At 37.6% G+C, this 19469-nt stretch overlaps 1 protein-coding gene across 5 annotated transcripts in view; it reads left to right on the top strand.

Moving 5' to 3' along the window:
* Nucleotides 1-19469, top strand: part of RAP1GDS1 (Rap1 GTPase-GDP dissociation stimulator 1) — a 97501-nt gene that overhangs the window by 35426 nt on the left and 42606 nt on the right. For 4 of the 5 annotated variants that reach the window (XM_061360939.1, XM_061360941.1, XM_061360938.1 and 1 more), the window contains one exon: nucleotides 15442-15564. In XM_061360939.1, the coding sequence (XP_061216923.1) occupies nucleotides 15442-15564 (123 nt within the window). Of the gene's footprint in view, nucleotides 1-15441; nucleotides 15626-19469 lie in introns of those variants that run through there. The other variant, XM_061360942.1, reaches the window with a different exon arrangement.

Below are 19469 nucleotides of genomic sequence, written 5' to 3'. Positions count from 1 at the left end.
AAACAATATAGAATCAGCTTTCTGAACACTTCAGTCTCTGAACTATTATTGGGCTAGAAATATATTATGACTGTCCTTTCTTTGACCAACCAACCAATGGATGTCCTTTCTCACAGTTCTCATCTGTCATTTAACATCTTAATATGAATTTTATTTGATTGATTTTTAGTTACAGTATATGGTAAATATCTGTATGTTAACATATAAATGTTAATATAAACATATGTAAATATATATGTTAACGTATAGATACATGATAGACACTGTATCTGTGCTGTGTATAAATTATTTTACAATAATAATTAGAAATCAGATTGTTCATGTATATCTACATGTTAATTGTAATGCAGAAATACCTTAAACAAGATTTCTCAAATAACTATTCTGTTCTCCTTTAGTATATTCACATGTGTATTATTATAGTAATAAAGTATACATTCTGATTATAGTTCAGTAAATCATACAGAGTAACACTAGAAAAATAAGCCGTGCAAGAAATAGAGTTTACTTTAAGAGAATTCTGTAGCACTATGATTTCATTGGGACTTTGCTGTGGTATCTTTAAGTTAAAGAATTTAAAGTTTTATTAAGTTCATTAAGACTTGGCTGTAAAAGTATAATTTTATCTGATGCAAAATTTAGTATATTACAATAGAGTAATGCAACCCACTCCCTTTTATTGCAAGCCAAAACCAGCAGTTAAACCCAGTGTTAATACAACACTGAGATTTTTTTGAAAAGGAAATAATTACCACAAGTTCAATTTGGGCATATTGCATGTACATGTGAATATTTCAGAGACTCATACACTGCTTTTAATTGATAACTGCATGCATGCAGCATAGGGTTGTGGTTGCTGCAGAAACATAAGTTAAGTTCCTTAGTCTGTAACAATACAGTGCCAATTGTAGTTCCATTTAATTTGCATACAATCTTTTAACTATTCATTGCATTAAAGCACTACAAACCACTTTGTTCTCTTGTTGTCTACCATATAGAAAGAGATGGCAAAGTTATGATGAATATTGTAGCTTTCATTTCCTGTTTTGTTTTTTTTTCACACTCCTCCTGGCAGCTGACCTTTTGATATTCCCAGGCTATACTGCCCTGGAGCATGGTACTTCCTGTCTGGTTTTACCAGCTATTCTGCCATTTGTCACATGAATCAAATTAAGGTGTATGCACACACATGCTATTTTACACAATGATGAATCAAACAGTTTTCTGAATGTGGTAACTGCTGGTAAATATTTGGCACACCAAATTCAAATGGTTTTAGCTACTGTTTGTCTAGGGCAATAGTTGTATAGTCCTTCACATCTGAGACCCAGGTCTAAAAATCCTGCACAGATGGTTTCTTTATGAGACATTGTTTGGAAAGATCTATAATCCTATTTATGTAGATATTTTAGTTCTTATCTGTCAGCAGCACTTCTGGCTAAGGCCAGTCATATATGGCCTGTCCTGGGGCACTAGATAAAATTGAGGAATCTTGGATGAAAGAAGCAACAATGACAGAGGAATAAGAGATAAGCATTCATTAGGAGTGCTTTAGAATAATAAGAACATACCTTATTTTGTGTGGACTTCTTTCTGCATTCCCAGTGAAGTCAACTGGCCTGCAGTAGTGGTAGTGACCTGCACCATAAGACATGCAGTAACATTAGTCTAAATTCCCAGCTAATTTAAACCAACACTGCTCCTTTGACCTAATCTGCCTCATTCATGTAACCTGAGATTCTTTCCACCTTAATTCTCAAAGGAAAACATGATTGCTTGATCTGTCTCTCTCCTCACCAGTGTTCACCATCTCCATATTGCTAAACTTTATGTAATTTAGATTTTTAAGGAAGACTGTGCTGTGTGATCTATAAGAAGCGTTGCAGCAAAGAAATATTCACTGAATGAAATACTTGCTTCTACTGAATGAGGAAGTAAAGTTAATATATCATGTGTATTTTCTTTTTAAAACTATATATTAAAAAAATTACTCCATTCTCTGCTCTGTGGAATTTGGATTCTTTCTATAGAGTTATGGTTTAATGTATTATAGTCAAGAAAGAATTTTGCTGATCTGGAAGCAGACTTTTAGAGTAATATGGAGCATAGAATGATCATAATCAGAAAACAAAAAAAAAATAATGAATTACTTTGTCAGAGAATATGATTCAGTATAAAAAAAACCCTAACCTAAAACTTTGAGACTGTTCATTGCAAAGTGCAACTTGAGGCTTTTTACAAACAGGGGTTGTTTTCTGCTCACCCTTAATGTGCTAGAGTAATAAACAGCTTGTCTAGCTTTACACACATAATAACATCCGTAAAGAAGAAAAGAATTGAAATCTGCAGAAAAATCCATAGGAGGAGACGGGGAGAAACAGAGCTATGGTAGGTGAACCTGGATGCATTTTTCTCAGAGAAATGCAGTTATGTCACCCCCCTGTGCTCACTGGAGAAGTCTGAGCAAGTTCTGGCCCCCTGGGCTTCAGGCTGCCCTCTGACCAACACACAGATGTTGCATACTTGTCTGCAGCCCACAGCCATCTCAGTCAAGGTCTTAGACACAGTTATGAAAGCTGTATATTTGCTCTGATATTTTTGCCAAGTTTCTGTCATATTTAGCAGCTTTGGAATTTAAGGGTATTTTGTTGTGTGTTTGGTTGTGGTTTTTTAATGACAACTTGTAAAGGAACATTTTCTGAAATATCGCTGTTCTTCTAAATACAAGTGGTACTGAAAGTTACACTAAAGATGGAAGAGAGGCATATTTGCTTTCCTGACCAACCAAAATTCTCAGTGCAAATACTGTAGAAAATTGACAGCATTAAACATCAGCTCCAGAGGCACCATTAGACTTGGTATATTAATGAATTCTATTATTTTTTGAATAATAGAAAGCAGCTGAATGTTACAAGCTCAAGTTACTTTCTATTTTGGAAGCAAAACCTATCTTACGAAAAGAAAAAATAGTGGTTTCAAGAGTTCTGTTCTAAAAGCACAAAGTTGCATGTTTTACTATCATAATTCAAAGAACATAGTAGTTAGAACTGAACTAGTCATATGTAAAAGAAGATCTCAGACAATGGATACATATTCATCCATTTATGATTTTACTGGCTCAGATATTTTCAACTTAAGCCTTAATCAATGGCAGGCTAAACTAACAGATAAAAATGTGGTAGCTTAACATATGCTTTGCAGCTTGGAATCTCTTTTTCAAAAAGACTTTGTCAAAAGAATGAGTAAAGCACTTCTGCACTGGAGAAAAGATTGTGCACATACATTTCTGAAAAGAAGTAAATGCTTGATTTCTCATCTCACACCCAAAGAAAAATACAGGCGGCATGTTCTATAGGATTTTGGGAACAATAGTTAAATTGTATTGTATAGGGAAATACAACGGAAAACAATATTTGCCATCATTTTGTATCAACATACACAGATTTATGTCAATTAAGAGCTGTCTCAAACATTGTGCCTATCAAAAAAGCATAGTTATCCAAAGATCTTTGAACAAAGTCCACAAAAAAGGACTACCTGAGAAAAAGAAAACAAGAGCAAAATAAAACCACAGGCCTTCTGGGGCCTAATTTTTGCAGTAACAACTTCCCCCCCCCCCCAGTGTTATTGCTAGTCCAGACATGCTGTGTCTCAGATACCAGAGGTTATAGCAGACATCAATAACCCGGCTTTGATAAATGAGAAATCTGAAAATCTGCTGAGAATATTATTTTTGGCTCTGATATACTCAGTCTAAGAGGCTGAAAATGCCCACTAGTCCCAGCCTTCAGCACCTGGCTCTGAAAAATGTCTTAACACATAATTGAAGTGCAAAAATTAGAATATGCATCTGAAGCATTTTTTTACATATACTTTTGGGGAGGCTGAGTATGCGTTTACAAGTCTGTGTGTAAAAATGGTTTATTAAAATCATACAAGTAAAGGTAAGTGAGAGGTCAGGTCCCCAATTTTGAAAAGGATTTAAAAATCTTGGAAAGCTCTTACAGTGCAAGTAAGGTTAAAAATAATGCACCTTAACTTGAAGATGTGGTTGGCTATGATGACCAGTTTTCTATTTATTGAGCTATGCTGATACCAGTAAGTCAAGGAACCACCAAATGACACACGAAAATTTTAAATTCATGTTTGAAACTGGAAATGTCAGCATTATTCTAAGGCTTCTTTGGCATGCCATTTTTCTCCCCAGAATGAGCATAGTTTCTTTATGCTGCTTTTTAAATATAACTCACTGTGTTTTATCAGAGAAAATACCATTGTTTCAAACTTTCTGAGCAACTGATAGCCCACCTTTGCCATTGCTTCCTGCTCTTTCAGCTTTATGGTGCTGAGATCATGAGCTCAGCCTTCCTACCTAAAGCTTCTGTTCAGATTTTCTTTTGAAAGTCACCAGTGGGTTTTCTGAAATGCGTTGGTTCCTATTTGATGGCATCACAGAGGAGGATGTGTTAGCATCTGGAGTGCTTACAAAAATGTTGGATTTCTGCAGAGATTGCAGATCTCTCACATTCCTTCATTGGTGATGAAACTTTCCATCCAATGCCCAGAATCTTCTGTAGGCACTTGCTTTCAAAGGCATGTAGTTTCCTGTCTTTAATGTTTTGGTGGATTTCCAGTTCTCAGAACCATATGTTAACACAGAGGTTATATTTGAGTTGGAAATTCTGAGTTTTATTCTGCTCTTTATAGCTGTGGCTTCCATATGTTGTTGAATTTAGTTAGTACTCATACTCTTCCTATACTTGATGTTCCTTTTTCTGATCTTTGCTGGCCATAGAAGATTCCTTCACTGGAGCAGAAAATTAATGGAGAATTTAGAGATACCATTTTGTAGTTGTTAATTTCAGGGCTCAACTAAAAAAATATAAATAAAACTTTTTAATATTTTGTTGTTATTAAAGCCTTTGATTTGTGAAAAATGTGAGAGCTTTACCTACTCCTGTCTATTTCCCTCTTGGACATTTTTGACAGTTTAATGTACATACTCTAATTTATTCATTGCAGAGTTAGATAAGCAGCTATCTGCTTAACTTTTAGTACATGGGAGTGCCGTCTGATTTCAGTGAAATCTTATACCTGTTTAGTATACATCTGATTAAGCAATAATCACTTAATTTTTTTTCTCCTGTGATCCTCTCACACATTGGTACGCAAGTAAAAGCTGTGCTACTCTACCACCCCAACAGAAAGAAATAAATTGTAGAACATTTTGTCCTAGCAGAGTTATTCTAAAGTATAAACATTATCTGAAATCACTTTCATTTTTTCCCATTGGCTAGACATTTTAAGCTTACTCCTTTTCCTTTCTGAAGCATAGAGAAAAAACCCTTCACATTTCACAGCTTGCGCCAGCAAACCTGTCTTTCAAAAATCACCAAACTAACCGTTATCTGTTTGAAGACTGTTTGGGCAGAATAAGAATAAAATGAGGTGACAATCATTTCATGTGGATTGTGACCAAGTAACAATACTTTCATGATTGTGAATGCTTGCACAGCATTATAGCTTAAAACAAAACAATAACCATCTGTAAGTCCCTATTCTGACCCTCACATATGGCATTAGCTTTTGACTACTGTTGTTTCCTATCAATAAAAAAGATCACTCAGCATCCCCACAGATTAAATACACATTACTAACCAATAAGCTGTAACAACACAAGCCTGTGAACAAGCACATCAAGGTAGCATAGCACAAGCAAGCGGGCATACAATGGCACCAGTTGGATCAGAGGCCTGTTAAACCAACTGATAAGTAAGCGCAATGACAAATAGCGTCTCCCTGCTCTCATTCCTTCTTATCTTGAAGGACATAGGTCTTTATGTTCTGGTAGTCCCACCAAGCTCAAGAGATATATGTATAAAGCTATATACACGGCAAAGCATCTGCATGTTCAGAGCCAAAATATGTACAGCTTCTTCTAGCAATTCCTTTGTTTTGGGTCACCATCAGTCTTGATTATTCTATGACAGTAGATGTCAAGGAAAGTGTTCTTCATAGGTGCATTTTCAGTTTATTTCTTAGTAGATTATCTCTGCTGAGCTTCATATGAGCCTGGTTTTCTTGATGAAGAGTATAACTCTATAAAATTAAAGGAAAAAGTATGACTTAAACATTTAGCTTTTGCCATTGAAATATGTTTTATACCACCTATATTAGTAGAAATTAATACAACATGTAACATAATTGGGAATATTTTGCATGGCCAAAGACCATTCTGATTGGTGTGTATGCATAAAGTAAAGACTTGTGGTGATAATGGATTACAGGGGAATAAATTTTTTACAAGAGCATTTTCACAGAGGTAATTTGGTAAGAAAAGAAGACAGTACATAAAACTTGAGGAAGGTTCTATATCTGCTGCTAGGGAAGGCTCAGGCCTGTTTTTGCATGAGCAAGGATGAAAACCATCTTAATACAGATGCAGTTTCCATTGGCTAAAACATTCCTTTGCTACAACACCTTAAACTACATCCCTCAGAAAGTAACTAACAGACTTAGTATTTTTGTAGCTTTTGGCAGTATAGCTGCATCAGCAGTAAGGGTTTGCTGGTAGGAAGCTGTCAAACAAAAAACTCGCATCTTAGAGCAGCTTACTCACACAAGCAAGAATTTATAGTTTGCCTCCAATGCAGAAAATTCCTTGTAGCAGGGACAGAAGTTCAGATTGAACTGGGCCAGCTCAGACAATTAGGCTCATTGTAGTCCATTAAATTTACTTGAGACGATTTCTAGCCAAATGCCTTTCTGAAAGTTGGGGATCCTAATGAATACTTTGTAAGAGGGAGTTTTGGCTCAGATGCTGTGTTATAAAGCGTTCCTTCTTTTTGCTGTTTGTTGCATTTTAGCTCATGAAACTGATGCCTTTTCATGGCACTGTATGCACATAATCCAGAAATGTTTTGTCCTAAGCATTGTATATAATATATTGTTACAGTATACCTATTTAATTGGAATGTATTAAATCAAGGTGACTGCTTTTTATTGGACTATTTCCCAGTAAACTGGGATACCCTAATGATATTGAATGGTAATCACCACTGCTTAGTGGGATTATATTTTACATAAATTCCTCTTAATAGTGATGTATTTAGTTAGTGCCAGATAGTTAAATGATGTTTATCCAAGTGTTAAATTCCAAGTGCTATTCATTGAATACACAATGTGCCAAATAAAGATTAAATATTATGTATTTTTTCTTCACAGAAGGCATCAGTGAATAGCAATTCCAGATAATGGAATTGACAAATTTCTTTTTAGATTGCATTTCAAAAATGCAATACTGAAACAAAGGAAAAGGCCTGCCTTTTTTAAATGCAATACAGAAGCAAAGGAAAAGGCCTGATTTTTACATAAGAATTGTATCTAGAGATCATGTCATTCACAATTTCAGATCTGAAATGTTGCTCTTAGTTTTGTTCTAGTCCATTATAACTTACAGATGTGATCTTGTTTAGATTAGCTTTTCATTAAGCTACTTTGACAGCAAAGCTTTTTAAAAACTTCAGTAGCTAAAACATTCCTTTGTATGTAGATGTACTTTTCCAGTAAACACTGGGCAGAATTTTACAGCAGGCATTTCAGCTTGCTTGAGAGCACTCTTAAGAGATGGGTTAAAAGGAATATGAAATATTTCCTGCATATATAATGCTCAGCTTTCAAATCTGATTGGATTTTTAAACAAAATTGATTTTGGAGAATGGATTTTACACTATGGGCATAGTATTTCTGTTATACTGATTGAAAAACTAAAGCATCAGGATACTTAAGGCTTTACCCAGGGTCCTGTAGTAAGTCCAATTAGTACAAGTAACAGAGAGGGCAGATTCAAGTGTCTGCACAGGCTGAATATAAAACATGAAGATGCTAGTGAATGACATTTGTACTAAGATGCCAGAGAACGAACTTGGCAGTTGAGGCACTAATATCAAACTCCTTCAGCAACTGTGCTACCAAAGTGGTTACCTCCTGCAGAGGGTGAGTCAGAAAGGGAGAGTGGGGGAACTAACAGCTCAGATGAATCTGCCAAACTATGCGTCAGGGCTCTAAACTAGACCCAGTTCAGGAACTCAGGGGTTCCAGGCTGCGTAACTTTCATATTCTGCTTTGTGCTGTGACATGTCCATGCAAGTACTGATGTGCACGTTTCTTTGTTGAAGGCAAAGTTGGCATGTATTTTTATTGAATTACTCCATTGGTACCTGCAGCAGGCTATTCCAGGGGCAGGTCTCATCCTGAAATTCACTTTTGTTCTTTGGGTATAGCTTTTGGAGAATTTAATCAGAGGGAATCATGCAGCTAGCTGGTTGATGAATCTGTCTCTCCATCTGTCCTTCCTTCCTTGTTAGAGCTGAGATTTTAATTACAAACATCTGTGTACTATCTCTGTTTCTTCATTAAAAATAGGAATTGAGGTTGCCCTGTTGTTGCTGGCAGAGACAGAACAGAGCAAATACCATGATGGAAATATTTGCACAGCTAAGGGAGAATCCTCCCTCCCTGACTCCTAGGGATCTAGTTTGAAGAATAGGTGAGCCAGCAGATTGCAATTGTTGGGATTTCTCCATGTGAGGAGGAGCATGCCTAAAGAAAATTGTATTTACATCTTTATTTCTATCTATAAATTATTATTAGAGTATTTTTATTTTTATTTTTTTTTTACTGTAAAAGCAACTCTTGATAATGGCAACAGTCTTTTTGGCTAAAATATGTTAAACAAAAGCCTCCTTATCAGTGCTGCATTCTTTGTTGCATGAGAGCACGTAATTTGTTTCACTGAGGTTCTTTACAACCCACTTTTTGTGCTTTTGTAGTCAAACTGAAATCTCCAGTTTGTAGTTTGGAAAATACAGTAGGAGGCTGTGGAGAGAGAGAGAGTGCTTCTTGAGGGAGGCCGTATATGGAGAAAACATCAATACTTACTCTCAGTTATGTGAACGTTTTTTACTGTGGTGGTTAGGAGGATGTGCCAGTTAGAATAATATCACTTGCTTCCTTCATTCTCCTCCCTTCTGCCTTCTGAAAGAGCAGATGGAAGGTTCCTTTCATGGTATACGTGGCTCATCATTGTTTATTCATATGTTCATCTTTCTCTTTCTGATGAGAGTACATGTAGGAGGCACATTAAAAAGCCAAGGTAATTTTCTGCAGTAGTTTGACGAGGTTTATAAAACATCTTTGCAGCTTGAAATACATACATTTTTCAAAAGAGTACATTGCAAACACGGTTGGCTTAATAAAGAGGACACTCATGAAGCTGCTTATTTACAATTCTGTGGTGTGCCTCATTTCTCATTTAAAGCTCCACAACATGGGAATTATTTCAGTGTTAGCCTTCGCTACTGTTGGGTTACATCTAATAGTGTAACTTAAACTCATTGTTTAGAGAGCACGGGATTGGTGAACCCATAGTTTCCTTCTGCTAGCAAGGGCAAAGTAGTAGCACTCTGACAGATATGCCTTTCTGTTCCCTTCCCTTTCCCCTCCCCGCCTTTTCTTTCACTTGAAGGTGGATGAAATGATGCAGAGAGAAGAGAGTAAGTAGAGAGGAGTGAAATTTCACAGGAAATAGACCTGAGAAGCGAATATAGAATTTGAGACAGTATATTTTTTCTTTTCCTATAGTGATTTCTGCTACTTAAAGCAGTCTGATAGCCACCATGCTTCAGCTTTCCAGCTCTGATCTATGGCATTAAAGAATTTCCTGCCCAAACCCTTTATTATTCTGACTTTAGGCACTGCAAAATAACATGAAAAGCAAGAATATTGACATTTTAATCAGCCAGCTATGACATTAATAAGATTTTGGCAGTATGTGATCTAACATATCCTTTGTCTTGATATCTAGTGATATAAAGAGACATCTAAAGCTGTAGGTTTAACCTTAGAGGTTTTTTCTCCCATTTATGCTGTCATGGCACATCACTGTATTATATTGTGTGCAAAAGGGCTGTTCCTAAAGCAGCATTATTACAGTCCTACAGTTTCTTTGCTCTTAGATAGGGGCAGCAGGTGCTTTATGGGGGCTTGGTGCATGCAGATTCAGAATCAGGCTTTAAAAGAAAGCATTGGATATCTAGATATCACATACTGCAAAAGGATTTTGAGGTGTGGACCTTAACGTCAGGCTACCTATATTATTAGGTTTGCTTAAAAGACAAATTGAACAGATTTGAAAGGGGTTACAATTCTGCTAAAGGAGTTAAAATGGTAAGTATAAACCAACTTTTAAGCATGCGATTAATGTTGGCTATAATTTTCTCCATTATAGAAAGCATGGAAGATTGATTATGTGGGGGAGATCTTGCCTAAGTCTTTCTTGCTCCTAGAGAAACTAAGTTTTACTTGCTTCAACTACAATTGACAATACATTGAAATAGCAATTAAAAAAATGACAACTGAAATAAGTTATAAAAATAATTTAGCCTTTAATAATTTACTAGGAAGCCAAGAATGAAACTAGCATGCAGCAGATTCATACCCTTAACAAGTAATACCTCTTTAGTGCATATAACGCAGACAGGAAGCCAGGAAGGCTTTCTCCAGCCTCTGAAGGGAACAAATAAAGTCAAGAATTGAGAGTTGCCTATGCCAAAGGCATTAGCAATTCCTAATTCTCAGCAAACCCCAAACTTTTTCCTAGGCCTGGGAAGTGGTATGGGTACCAGCCCTTTGGCAGCACTGGGGTGTGATCTTCCAGTCTTAGGTTCTGCAGAAGGAAAATCGAATCCTGGTTTTTACAATCAGTGAAAATACTGCTGCATAAACAAGACCCTTCACTGACCTCTCCAAGAGTTAACACCACCTTCATTTCTGTCCCTATGTCCCTTTGCCTTTTATGCATCTGTGGAGGACTCATGTTACATGAAGCTGAGCAAAAAAATAAGATAGAAGTGCATGGGCCTTAATGGGTGGGCAGTCTAAATCCCTGCTTCCTAAAGCCCCTGCCCTAACAACCATGCCACTGTAGTTGCAAGTGAAAAAATCAAAGAAAAGCTGGCTTGTTTTAGGGCAGTTATTTGCTTTTCAGTGCTGTCTGCAGCTGCAGTCCCCTCCTACCACAGTTTATACCTGCAGAATGGGTCTAGAACTGCACATATACCTATGCACAAGACACACAACTCTTAGCTCATGTTCTGCAAGTAGCAATGAAGTAATTGTCCAATGTGTGTACTTTTGAGAAGCAGCCAAACTGCTTATATACCTACAGCTGTGCTGAAATCATCTTCAAAACCTCCAACTCTTGTGTTTTCTTCTACAGCCATGTATTTCAATGCTTATTGCCTGCACTGAGTATACACTTGACTCTTCAGACAAATGAAGGCTGAATGAAGATCTTCATTTGGACTTCCCAGTTTTCACAGGGCAACCCTGTGCATCATTTGCCTGTTAAGCCATCCACCTTTAAAACAATTAAAAAAAACCCCAAAACAATCCTAGATTTAACAAGGCAATTTTAGGTTTATATAAGACATCTTGTTCCAATTAAAATGTGCTTCCTTGTGTAAGCATTTCAAAAGCCAACTAAAGATTGATTTTCTATAACTAAAATGTCTGCCAATTACATATGGCTTAAGAAATTAATTTGTGTATTGCAACACGTTATTCTTCCCCCTTCCTTCTTTATTAGAACTTTAATGCAGTGAACACAGAATCCCAAGGCAGGGGAGGGAGGGAGGAAGGGGAAGGATTTAGTCTCCAGATACAAACCAGGAAATTTAGAGTAATGTGTTTGAGGATGTAACAGTAATTTTATCGGCACATTCCCTTAGGATGCCTTATATGATGTACTATAAACTACCTGCAAGGATTTAATGTCATACTGTCATATCTCTGTTTTGACACTGGATTCATTTGTATATTGCACCACGTGTGAATTGTAAACGTTCTGCAGAGGAAGAGCAGGGCTTAGGTAGACTTGCAGTAGGCAAGCTGAAGTGCCCCATGGCATTTTTTACACCCAAGGCAATTACTGGCAAAAACACCTAAGAGAGCCCAGTGGGCTGCATAGTTAGGAGCTATTAATCTGCCTGGTGCCAGAGCAGTGTGCTTTCTTCCCACAAACAATTGTGCATGAGCACTCAGGGTAGAGATGTCCCTGCCCAGCACAGGAGAGGTATACTTGCTGCTGGTCAATTTAATCACTTCCCTCTTTTGTGACTAGCAAAATTTTGACATTGGTGCTCAGCCTGGGTAACAAGAATCAGTGGGAACTTGGTTTGAGGGAGAGAGTATACATAGCTGTGCCTCCTGTACTGCTCAAGAGCAAGAAAAGTCAGTGGTCCATTTTCATCTGTGTGATCTCAGCTAGGCATTTTCCCTATTTCCCACAGGTCTGTTAAGCCCTGTGCTTTTATTGGTGCTCACTTGCTTATCTTAATAATATAAATCAGTGCATATCTGCTATACACAACTGGCCTGGAGAAGCATTTAATTTTATTTTCTCACTTCTTGAAGGATATATTTTGTTCTATTTATGTGATTTATGCCTTGCACAGTAATGAGCCCATCAAACTATAGATCATAAAACTGAGACTGGATACTGTATATCTCGGCAGTGTGGCAGGAGAAAATGCATTAATGTCTCCTGCCTACTAATACAGGTTCACAGATATCTACATTTTGAATTCTGTACTTTCAGTTTTGAATTTAGGGGAGAAGGAGGGATTCTTCTTTACTAGACAGTTGTCTGGACCAGTCATTAGTCCTGATGTGATTTTCTCTGAATTCAAACTTTTTTTTCATCTGTGAAAATCCATAGGAAAATATATTTATTAAGTATATGCTATATGTCAGAACTTATGAAAGCTTCCAGATAATCCATAAGCTCCTTTACATTATATTTCAGTGCATTTCAAAAACCGCATTTAACTAGATTGCAAACAGGTTAATGATAATTAGCACTTATATTTGGGGGGGCCACAAATGCGAGGGAGCTGGCAGACATCATTGCTAGGCCACTCTCGATCCTCTTTGAAAGGTCATGGCAATTAGGAGAGGACTGGAAGAAACCACTTATCAATCATCCCAGTCTTCAGAAAGGGCAAGAAGGAGGACCCTAGGAATTACAGGCCAGTAAGACTCATCTCCATCCCTGAAAAGGTGGTGGAACCATCCTGGAGGCCATCTCTAGGCACACTGAAGGCAAGGTGGTGATCAGAAGTAGTAAGTATGGATTCTCCAAAGGAAAATCATGCTTAGCCAACCTCTTTGCCTTCTACGATAGGACAGCTAGCTGGATTAGTGAGGGGAAAGCAGTGGATGTTGTCTACCTGGACTTCAGCAAGGCTTTTGACACTGTCTCCCATGACATCATCATAGGCAAGCTTAGGGCTAAGGAAAGACTGAAAGAGCTGGGGCTGTTCAGCCTAAAGAAGAGAAGGCTTAGAGGGGATGTAGGTGATTGTGGAGTCTCTTTCCCTAGAGCTACTCAAGAGCTGTCTGGACACAATTCTGAGTAAGGTGCTCTATGTGAACCTGCTTGAGCAGGCAGGTTGGACTAGATGACCTCTGGTGGTCCCTTCCAGCCTCAACCATTCTGTGATTATGCACAATGTGTTGAAATTAATCAATCTTCATTTTATGCCTAATGTTTGTAGCCAGATATCATCACTGACATACTGTCGATGAGTAGTCCTAGCCAAAGACCAACATCCCAAGACGGAATTAAATACAGAAATAGATAGTCTCCAATACAGACTTGAAGTTCTCTCCCTTTAGTCCATTTTCTATCACCTAGACAGAAAATGGCTCACAGCCACTGAAACATGTACATACTGTATGTGAGCCACAAAATCCGTGTGGGTTACCTCTGCCAGGCTTGTGCTGGCTTCTGTTCAGGGTCAGTTCAAGCGGCTCTCTTCTGCGCCCAGAGGCAACAGGGGTTTTCCTGAAGCTGCCACAAGTAAAAAATCAGTTACAGCCCTGAGAATGGGGAAAGGGAGGAGGAGGTGAGCCCTGTGACATGTCATGACCAATTCACAGGTGGAGCACAGCTAAGAGAGAATGCAAACTGGTGCTCTAGAAGACTAGCTAGTTGTGGTGTACAAAATACACATTTACTTGCTTAGGGAGAAAACAGAGAATGTTGTCTTGAAAAAAATGAAACTTTGGATTATTTAAGGCTCCTCCTTTGCTGTTCAAGAGTATATAATGTCCCTCTCTTTTCTCCCAGGTGCGAAAGACTCCATATAAACCCCAAATCTATTGATTACTACTATTGCTGCCCAGCCTGACTGTCTTGATAGCTCTTATACCAGTGTGAGGGTGATTCTAAGAAATTGCAGAAAGTGGTGCTCAGAGGCTTGTCTTTTCAAATCTGAAGTATCTACATCTGTTTCTCACCATTACTGGCAAGCTGTGGTGATTTTTAAATGTTAACATGCACTTTACTGTAAAGCTTTTAAATGATGTGAGGGGGTTTGCGCATGTTATAGCGCTTAAAAATGCCCTTGCAAGACAGGGTTGTCGAAAAATGGACTTGCATTCTGATGAATTCGTCTATTTGCAAAAGTCATCGATTAGAGCATCTCATAGCCATCCTTGGAGAATGCAAGTGACTTCCATTATGAATGGCTTAAGGAGTCATGCTGCTTTATAAAGTGATAGCTGCCAGCTAATCATATTGTATGTCACACTAATAATTGTCTCAAATATGCCATTATTTGAAAACGTTAGCAAAATGTTTTAGTATGTGTTACCTCATATTTAATATTCACTAATCAATGTTAGTTTTCATGTTGTTACAGAGCTATTGGCCAGTCATGCTAGGTGGGGCCCTGTTACAGAGCAGCTGCACAATTCCTCCCTATTACAGGCAGAAATGGAAGATTTTGTTGCAAATCTCTGATCTCTATTACAAGAATCTCAGTGTTATTTATGCCTTTCCCTTCTACTGAGACTATACTAAAGCTACTGTAGCTTAGCAGTGTTAACACCGAAGATACTCAAGCTGAGTATAAGAGGAGTGTAGACCAGCTTCTGACTCCTGTACTGCATTAAGCTGTGCCGTCAGCTTAATGCATTAAAATGCATTAAAACATTTCAAATAATTCATCACTTCAGAGTACTGTTTCCTGGTTTTTACATAATGCTTTAGGCTGCCGCACATCACTCCCAAGACCTTTAGTGTTTCTACCAGTCTCTCCAGTAGTTTCCCTGTGTATGCATGAATATGCAACTATATTTACTATATAACACAGAGTTACCTTATAAAGATCAATTGATTAGGAATGGCAAAGTATTAAGTTCTGTGAGCACATCATATAAAATAAATACAGTCATTGAAATAGCAGTTGGCTTCTTATATATGAAAATAATTACTTAATAATTACCTTTGAGAAGACTTACCCTCTCTTCTTTTCTTTCTTTTCTTCCTCAACGCAAGCTGATTCACAAGTCATTTTTGTGTGATGTGTTTTTCAGATATGGAGACAAGTGAAAAAATCCAGAAAAGTGGAGTTCTTCAGGTGTTCGGGAGTCTGTTGACGCCACAATCTTCCTGCACAGCAAAAGTAGCTAACATCATAGCAGAAGTAGCCAGAAATGGTGAGGTTTTCTACAAGAACTTTTCTGCTGGAACATCTTCAGTTTTTCACCTCACTTGTCAGTATGTTTTACTTCATTTATGTTTTCATTTTGTAGATTAGACACCTTTCATATACTTCCCTTTCACTCTTTTTGTTTCGTCAAATTTTATTTCTCTATTTTAAAATAAAATCTAAACAGCATTTGGCTGATAATTTATTTTTTTTTAATCTTTTCATGCTATTCAGTTTTCAAGACAATTAACAGTAGAATTTATTGGGCAGAAGTAGCACACCACCGGCTTTATAAAATGCATATAGAAAAACAGGATGTGCGTCATTTGTGCATCCAGTTACATATAGTGCACATAGTTACAACACTAGTGAGTATACAGGTAGTTAAGGGGTAGTAGATGTTTCTTCAGTCTGAGGTTTGTGACATTATTAATCATTATGAGGCATTTGATACCACAACAAAACCTCCTACCTAAGGAGCATTATATGCATAGAATAAGCGCCCAAGATCCCAAATGAGAATCTGGTACGTTTTGGTATATATTATATACATACAGTCATATAATGTAAGAGATAATCTAGAACTTTTTTTTTCTTTAGAAAGATTAACCTTAAGGTTCTTAAAACCCAATACCCTGTGTACCTTGAGCTCAAAACATGGCCTCATATCTGCAGGCAGACACAGCAGGCACACCCTATGATGAGAGCTGAGGAAGTTTGTGGTTGACTTTCCTCAGCCCTTGACTTGCTGCGGTCCCAGCGAAAGGGGCACAAATTGCATTTTGCACTTTCCCAGAGGCCAGCAGAGAACAGTAGGATGCCACTTAACTGCTGTCCACATGCATGCCTGGCAGCCATACTTCTCTTCCTCTGTAAAATCTCATGCTGATGCCTCTTCAGAGAAGGTGCTAAATTATTGATGACTATTTCCACATTCTTCTCCATATTTTCTTTGGAATCACAATACTACAGCTTCTTACTGATAGCCTGTGTGTGACTTCCTCTACCCAATTCACTGATTTTCAGACAATGTTATATATGGATATTCAGAAACAACATTAACAAGAAAAGAAGGTATATGTGGTTAGTTTTTAAGGTTTAAAATTATTTAGGTAAATAACCAGTTAAAAATTTAAACACAGAAATTTGAACTTAGAAATGTTTCAGGATGAGATTCATGCAACCATACCATATGCTTTTTATGTACTTAATAAATTCATCAGTATATTTAGAATGTTGCAGTGAACAGTGTATCCCCACAGTAAGTCCTTTTAGCTCCTATATCAGAAAGGGGAAAGTTAAGAAAAAACAATGTTCACAATAGATTAAACGATTACTATGCATTGTTTTCTGCAAGATTCTCTTACAGAACATTTTAGCTGGTATCTTTCAAATCTGAACTAATACATGAAATCGCTGAATAGTATCCTTTTCCCTGCCTGCTTTTAAATTGCTGTCATAAATACATTCTTCAGAAGAGCTGGCGTTTTACCTGGTTCGTCATACAAAATAGCTTTTGTCTTTTTCTTAGAGTTATTAGCAGGTGTAACTGGACCTCTGGCAGCCAAGGTTAAAGTGAAGGTATTCAGAAGTTATTTAAGGTGCTCAGTGCTTTCAAGACTTAGATGAGCAAGGAGCACCTCATTTGAGTTTTGTTGTTTTATGTGTCCCCTTACATCACAATACAAGTATTTAATGCTTATATTGCATCTCTTTTCAACAAGCTTCAGGGCACTTTTTGAAATTTTGTGTTATCAGCATCCTACAGATAGGCTTTAAACCCGGGCAACTGAACTGATTTCCCTGTGGTCATACCATGCAGCACTGGCAGAGCTGGGAGTAGTGCCTCTGACTCTGAATCTGGGCTTTATTGATAAAAGAGCATCCTTTTTCTTCCCTGGTTCTTGTTTTTCTTTCCCATTCTCCTCATCTGGTCCTACACACACATACACACACGCAGTCTGGTCACATCAAATTTCTTTACATGCCTCAGTGGTTTTGTCATGTTTCATCTCCTTTTCACCTCTTTGTGCTCTTGCTCTGTTTCACCTCTCCAGGTCACATGATTCTTCCTCCTCACAACATGAGCTCATGTTACTCTCTCCCATTTTAAACATCCACATACACAAAACTCCTTTCAGTCACTCTTGTCTCTTCAGCTACAGCTATTTCCCTTTCAAATGTGAGCATATTAAAGGCTCAGATGCATTTGCTACATGGAGTTTCTCTCCCCACTGTGGACCTTTTAAACTCTTTTCCAAGGTCTTTAGTCTCCTCTTCTTTGCCAGGTATAGGAGTGAGAACATCATCTTCACAATCTGTAATACTACAATACAATTGCATTTCTCTTTCGAAATCTTGTCCTCCTTTGGTTTTTGTTACTCTGTCCTCAGTGGTTCTCCTCCTAACTTCTTACTTCACTGTTTCCTTCAAGGATCTGCTTCATTTCCCTGCCAGGTTAGTGAAAACCTTCTAAATGCCTCTGTACTTGATTTACCTTCTCTTTCTTCCATTACTTCTGTGTAGTTATCACCTGCAAATATAGTTGTAATTACCACATTTTTGTTGGTATCTCACAGATCTATCTTGATATATATGGCATCATTTCTTTTACTTCATGCCCTTACATGACCTTGACAAATAAAAGTTTTCTCAGCATATGGCTTAATTATTTTGTTGCTGAATGGAAGACCGACCGAAAGCTTCTGCTCACTGTAGATGGAGGGAGGGTAGAGAAAGGGGTCTTACTCCTTTTTACCACATGATCAGGAACCTGAAAAGACAAAAGAACAGACTGAGACCTCTCAGTCGTTTAGGAGAGAACAAGTTCCATTTCCTGTGACAGGCTAGGATGATGTAGAGACTTGGGTAAACTAGTGGGTGTAAAATAAAGAGATGCAGGGAGAAGCTGAGGTAGAGAGCAGTTTTTGCAGGCAATTAAGAGAGGAAGAGACTGAGGGGACAGAGAAGATAGAGAAACATAATACATTTAGTAAATAAACATTAAGATGAATGTGCAAGTGGGTCATAAAGAAAGAAATAGACAAAAAGTTACAAGGACATGGCAAGACCAAGTATAAGGAACAGATGTATTTGATATTTGTTCTGTTCGTTAATATGGGTGCCGTCACCATTTATCACAGTATAGCTTCTGTCTACAGTTTTAAAATGCGCTATTTTCTGTTGAACCTGTGCAAGTGTATAGATATTGCTGATTCTACTTCATCTGCTTGTTTATATATCAAAGTTCATCATCATGTGAGGACTGCTTGCCTCTGTGACAATTAATTCTTTAGCTAAAATAAAACTGCAAGGTTAACTACAAAAGATACAAGATTTTCTGTCTACAGAAACGTCAAAGAACATTGTAATAGGTGCACCAAAGGGAGTATTTAAGAAGATGTATTTGTACTTCAAGCATTATATGAAATGTTTGACTATTGGCATGAGGGTTTCTCTTGGTCCAGAATCAGAAAAACTGTGTTGTATCTTTATGGGGGTCATACACCCTGGTTCATTCTGTCTCACAACTGACTAACACAAAGGTAAACTGATTTTGGAAGATCCAGCATTGTCTAGAATAAGGAAGAGATAATTTGCAATTCACAAATCAAAAACATATTGACCTTTTGCCTATTACAATGCTACCTCTCTGAAGGGTGCTCAGTAGTAACTATTAACACTATGGGTATTTCAGGTGGTTGCTTCTGTAAACTTCCCTTGTAAAATGTGCAGCACAGCGCCTACCTAACTATAGCTTCGTCTGGAAACTAGTCCTTTATTTCCCTGACACCATGATAATTATCTGCCCATGACTATTGCACGGATGTGAAATAGTACTTTGGTTCTCTGTGGCTGGGGGACATAGCAGAAAGAAAGGACAGAAAGGCAGAAAGCTTCCCAGTGGATGCG

The sequence above is a fragment of the Neopsephotus bourkii genome, unplaced genomic scaffold (genome assembly GCF_033783945.1).
Source record: "Neopsephotus bourkii isolate Nb327-2 ecotype Australia unplaced genomic scaffold, CSIRO-AGI_Nbou_v1 NB_1037, whole genome shotgun sequence".
NCBI lineage: Eukaryota > Metazoa > Chordata > Aves > Psittaciformes > Psittacidae > Neopsephotus > Neopsephotus bourkii.
The sequence above is the reverse complement of the archived record's forward strand: the minus strand, read 5'-3'. Positions and strand labels throughout refer to the sequence as shown.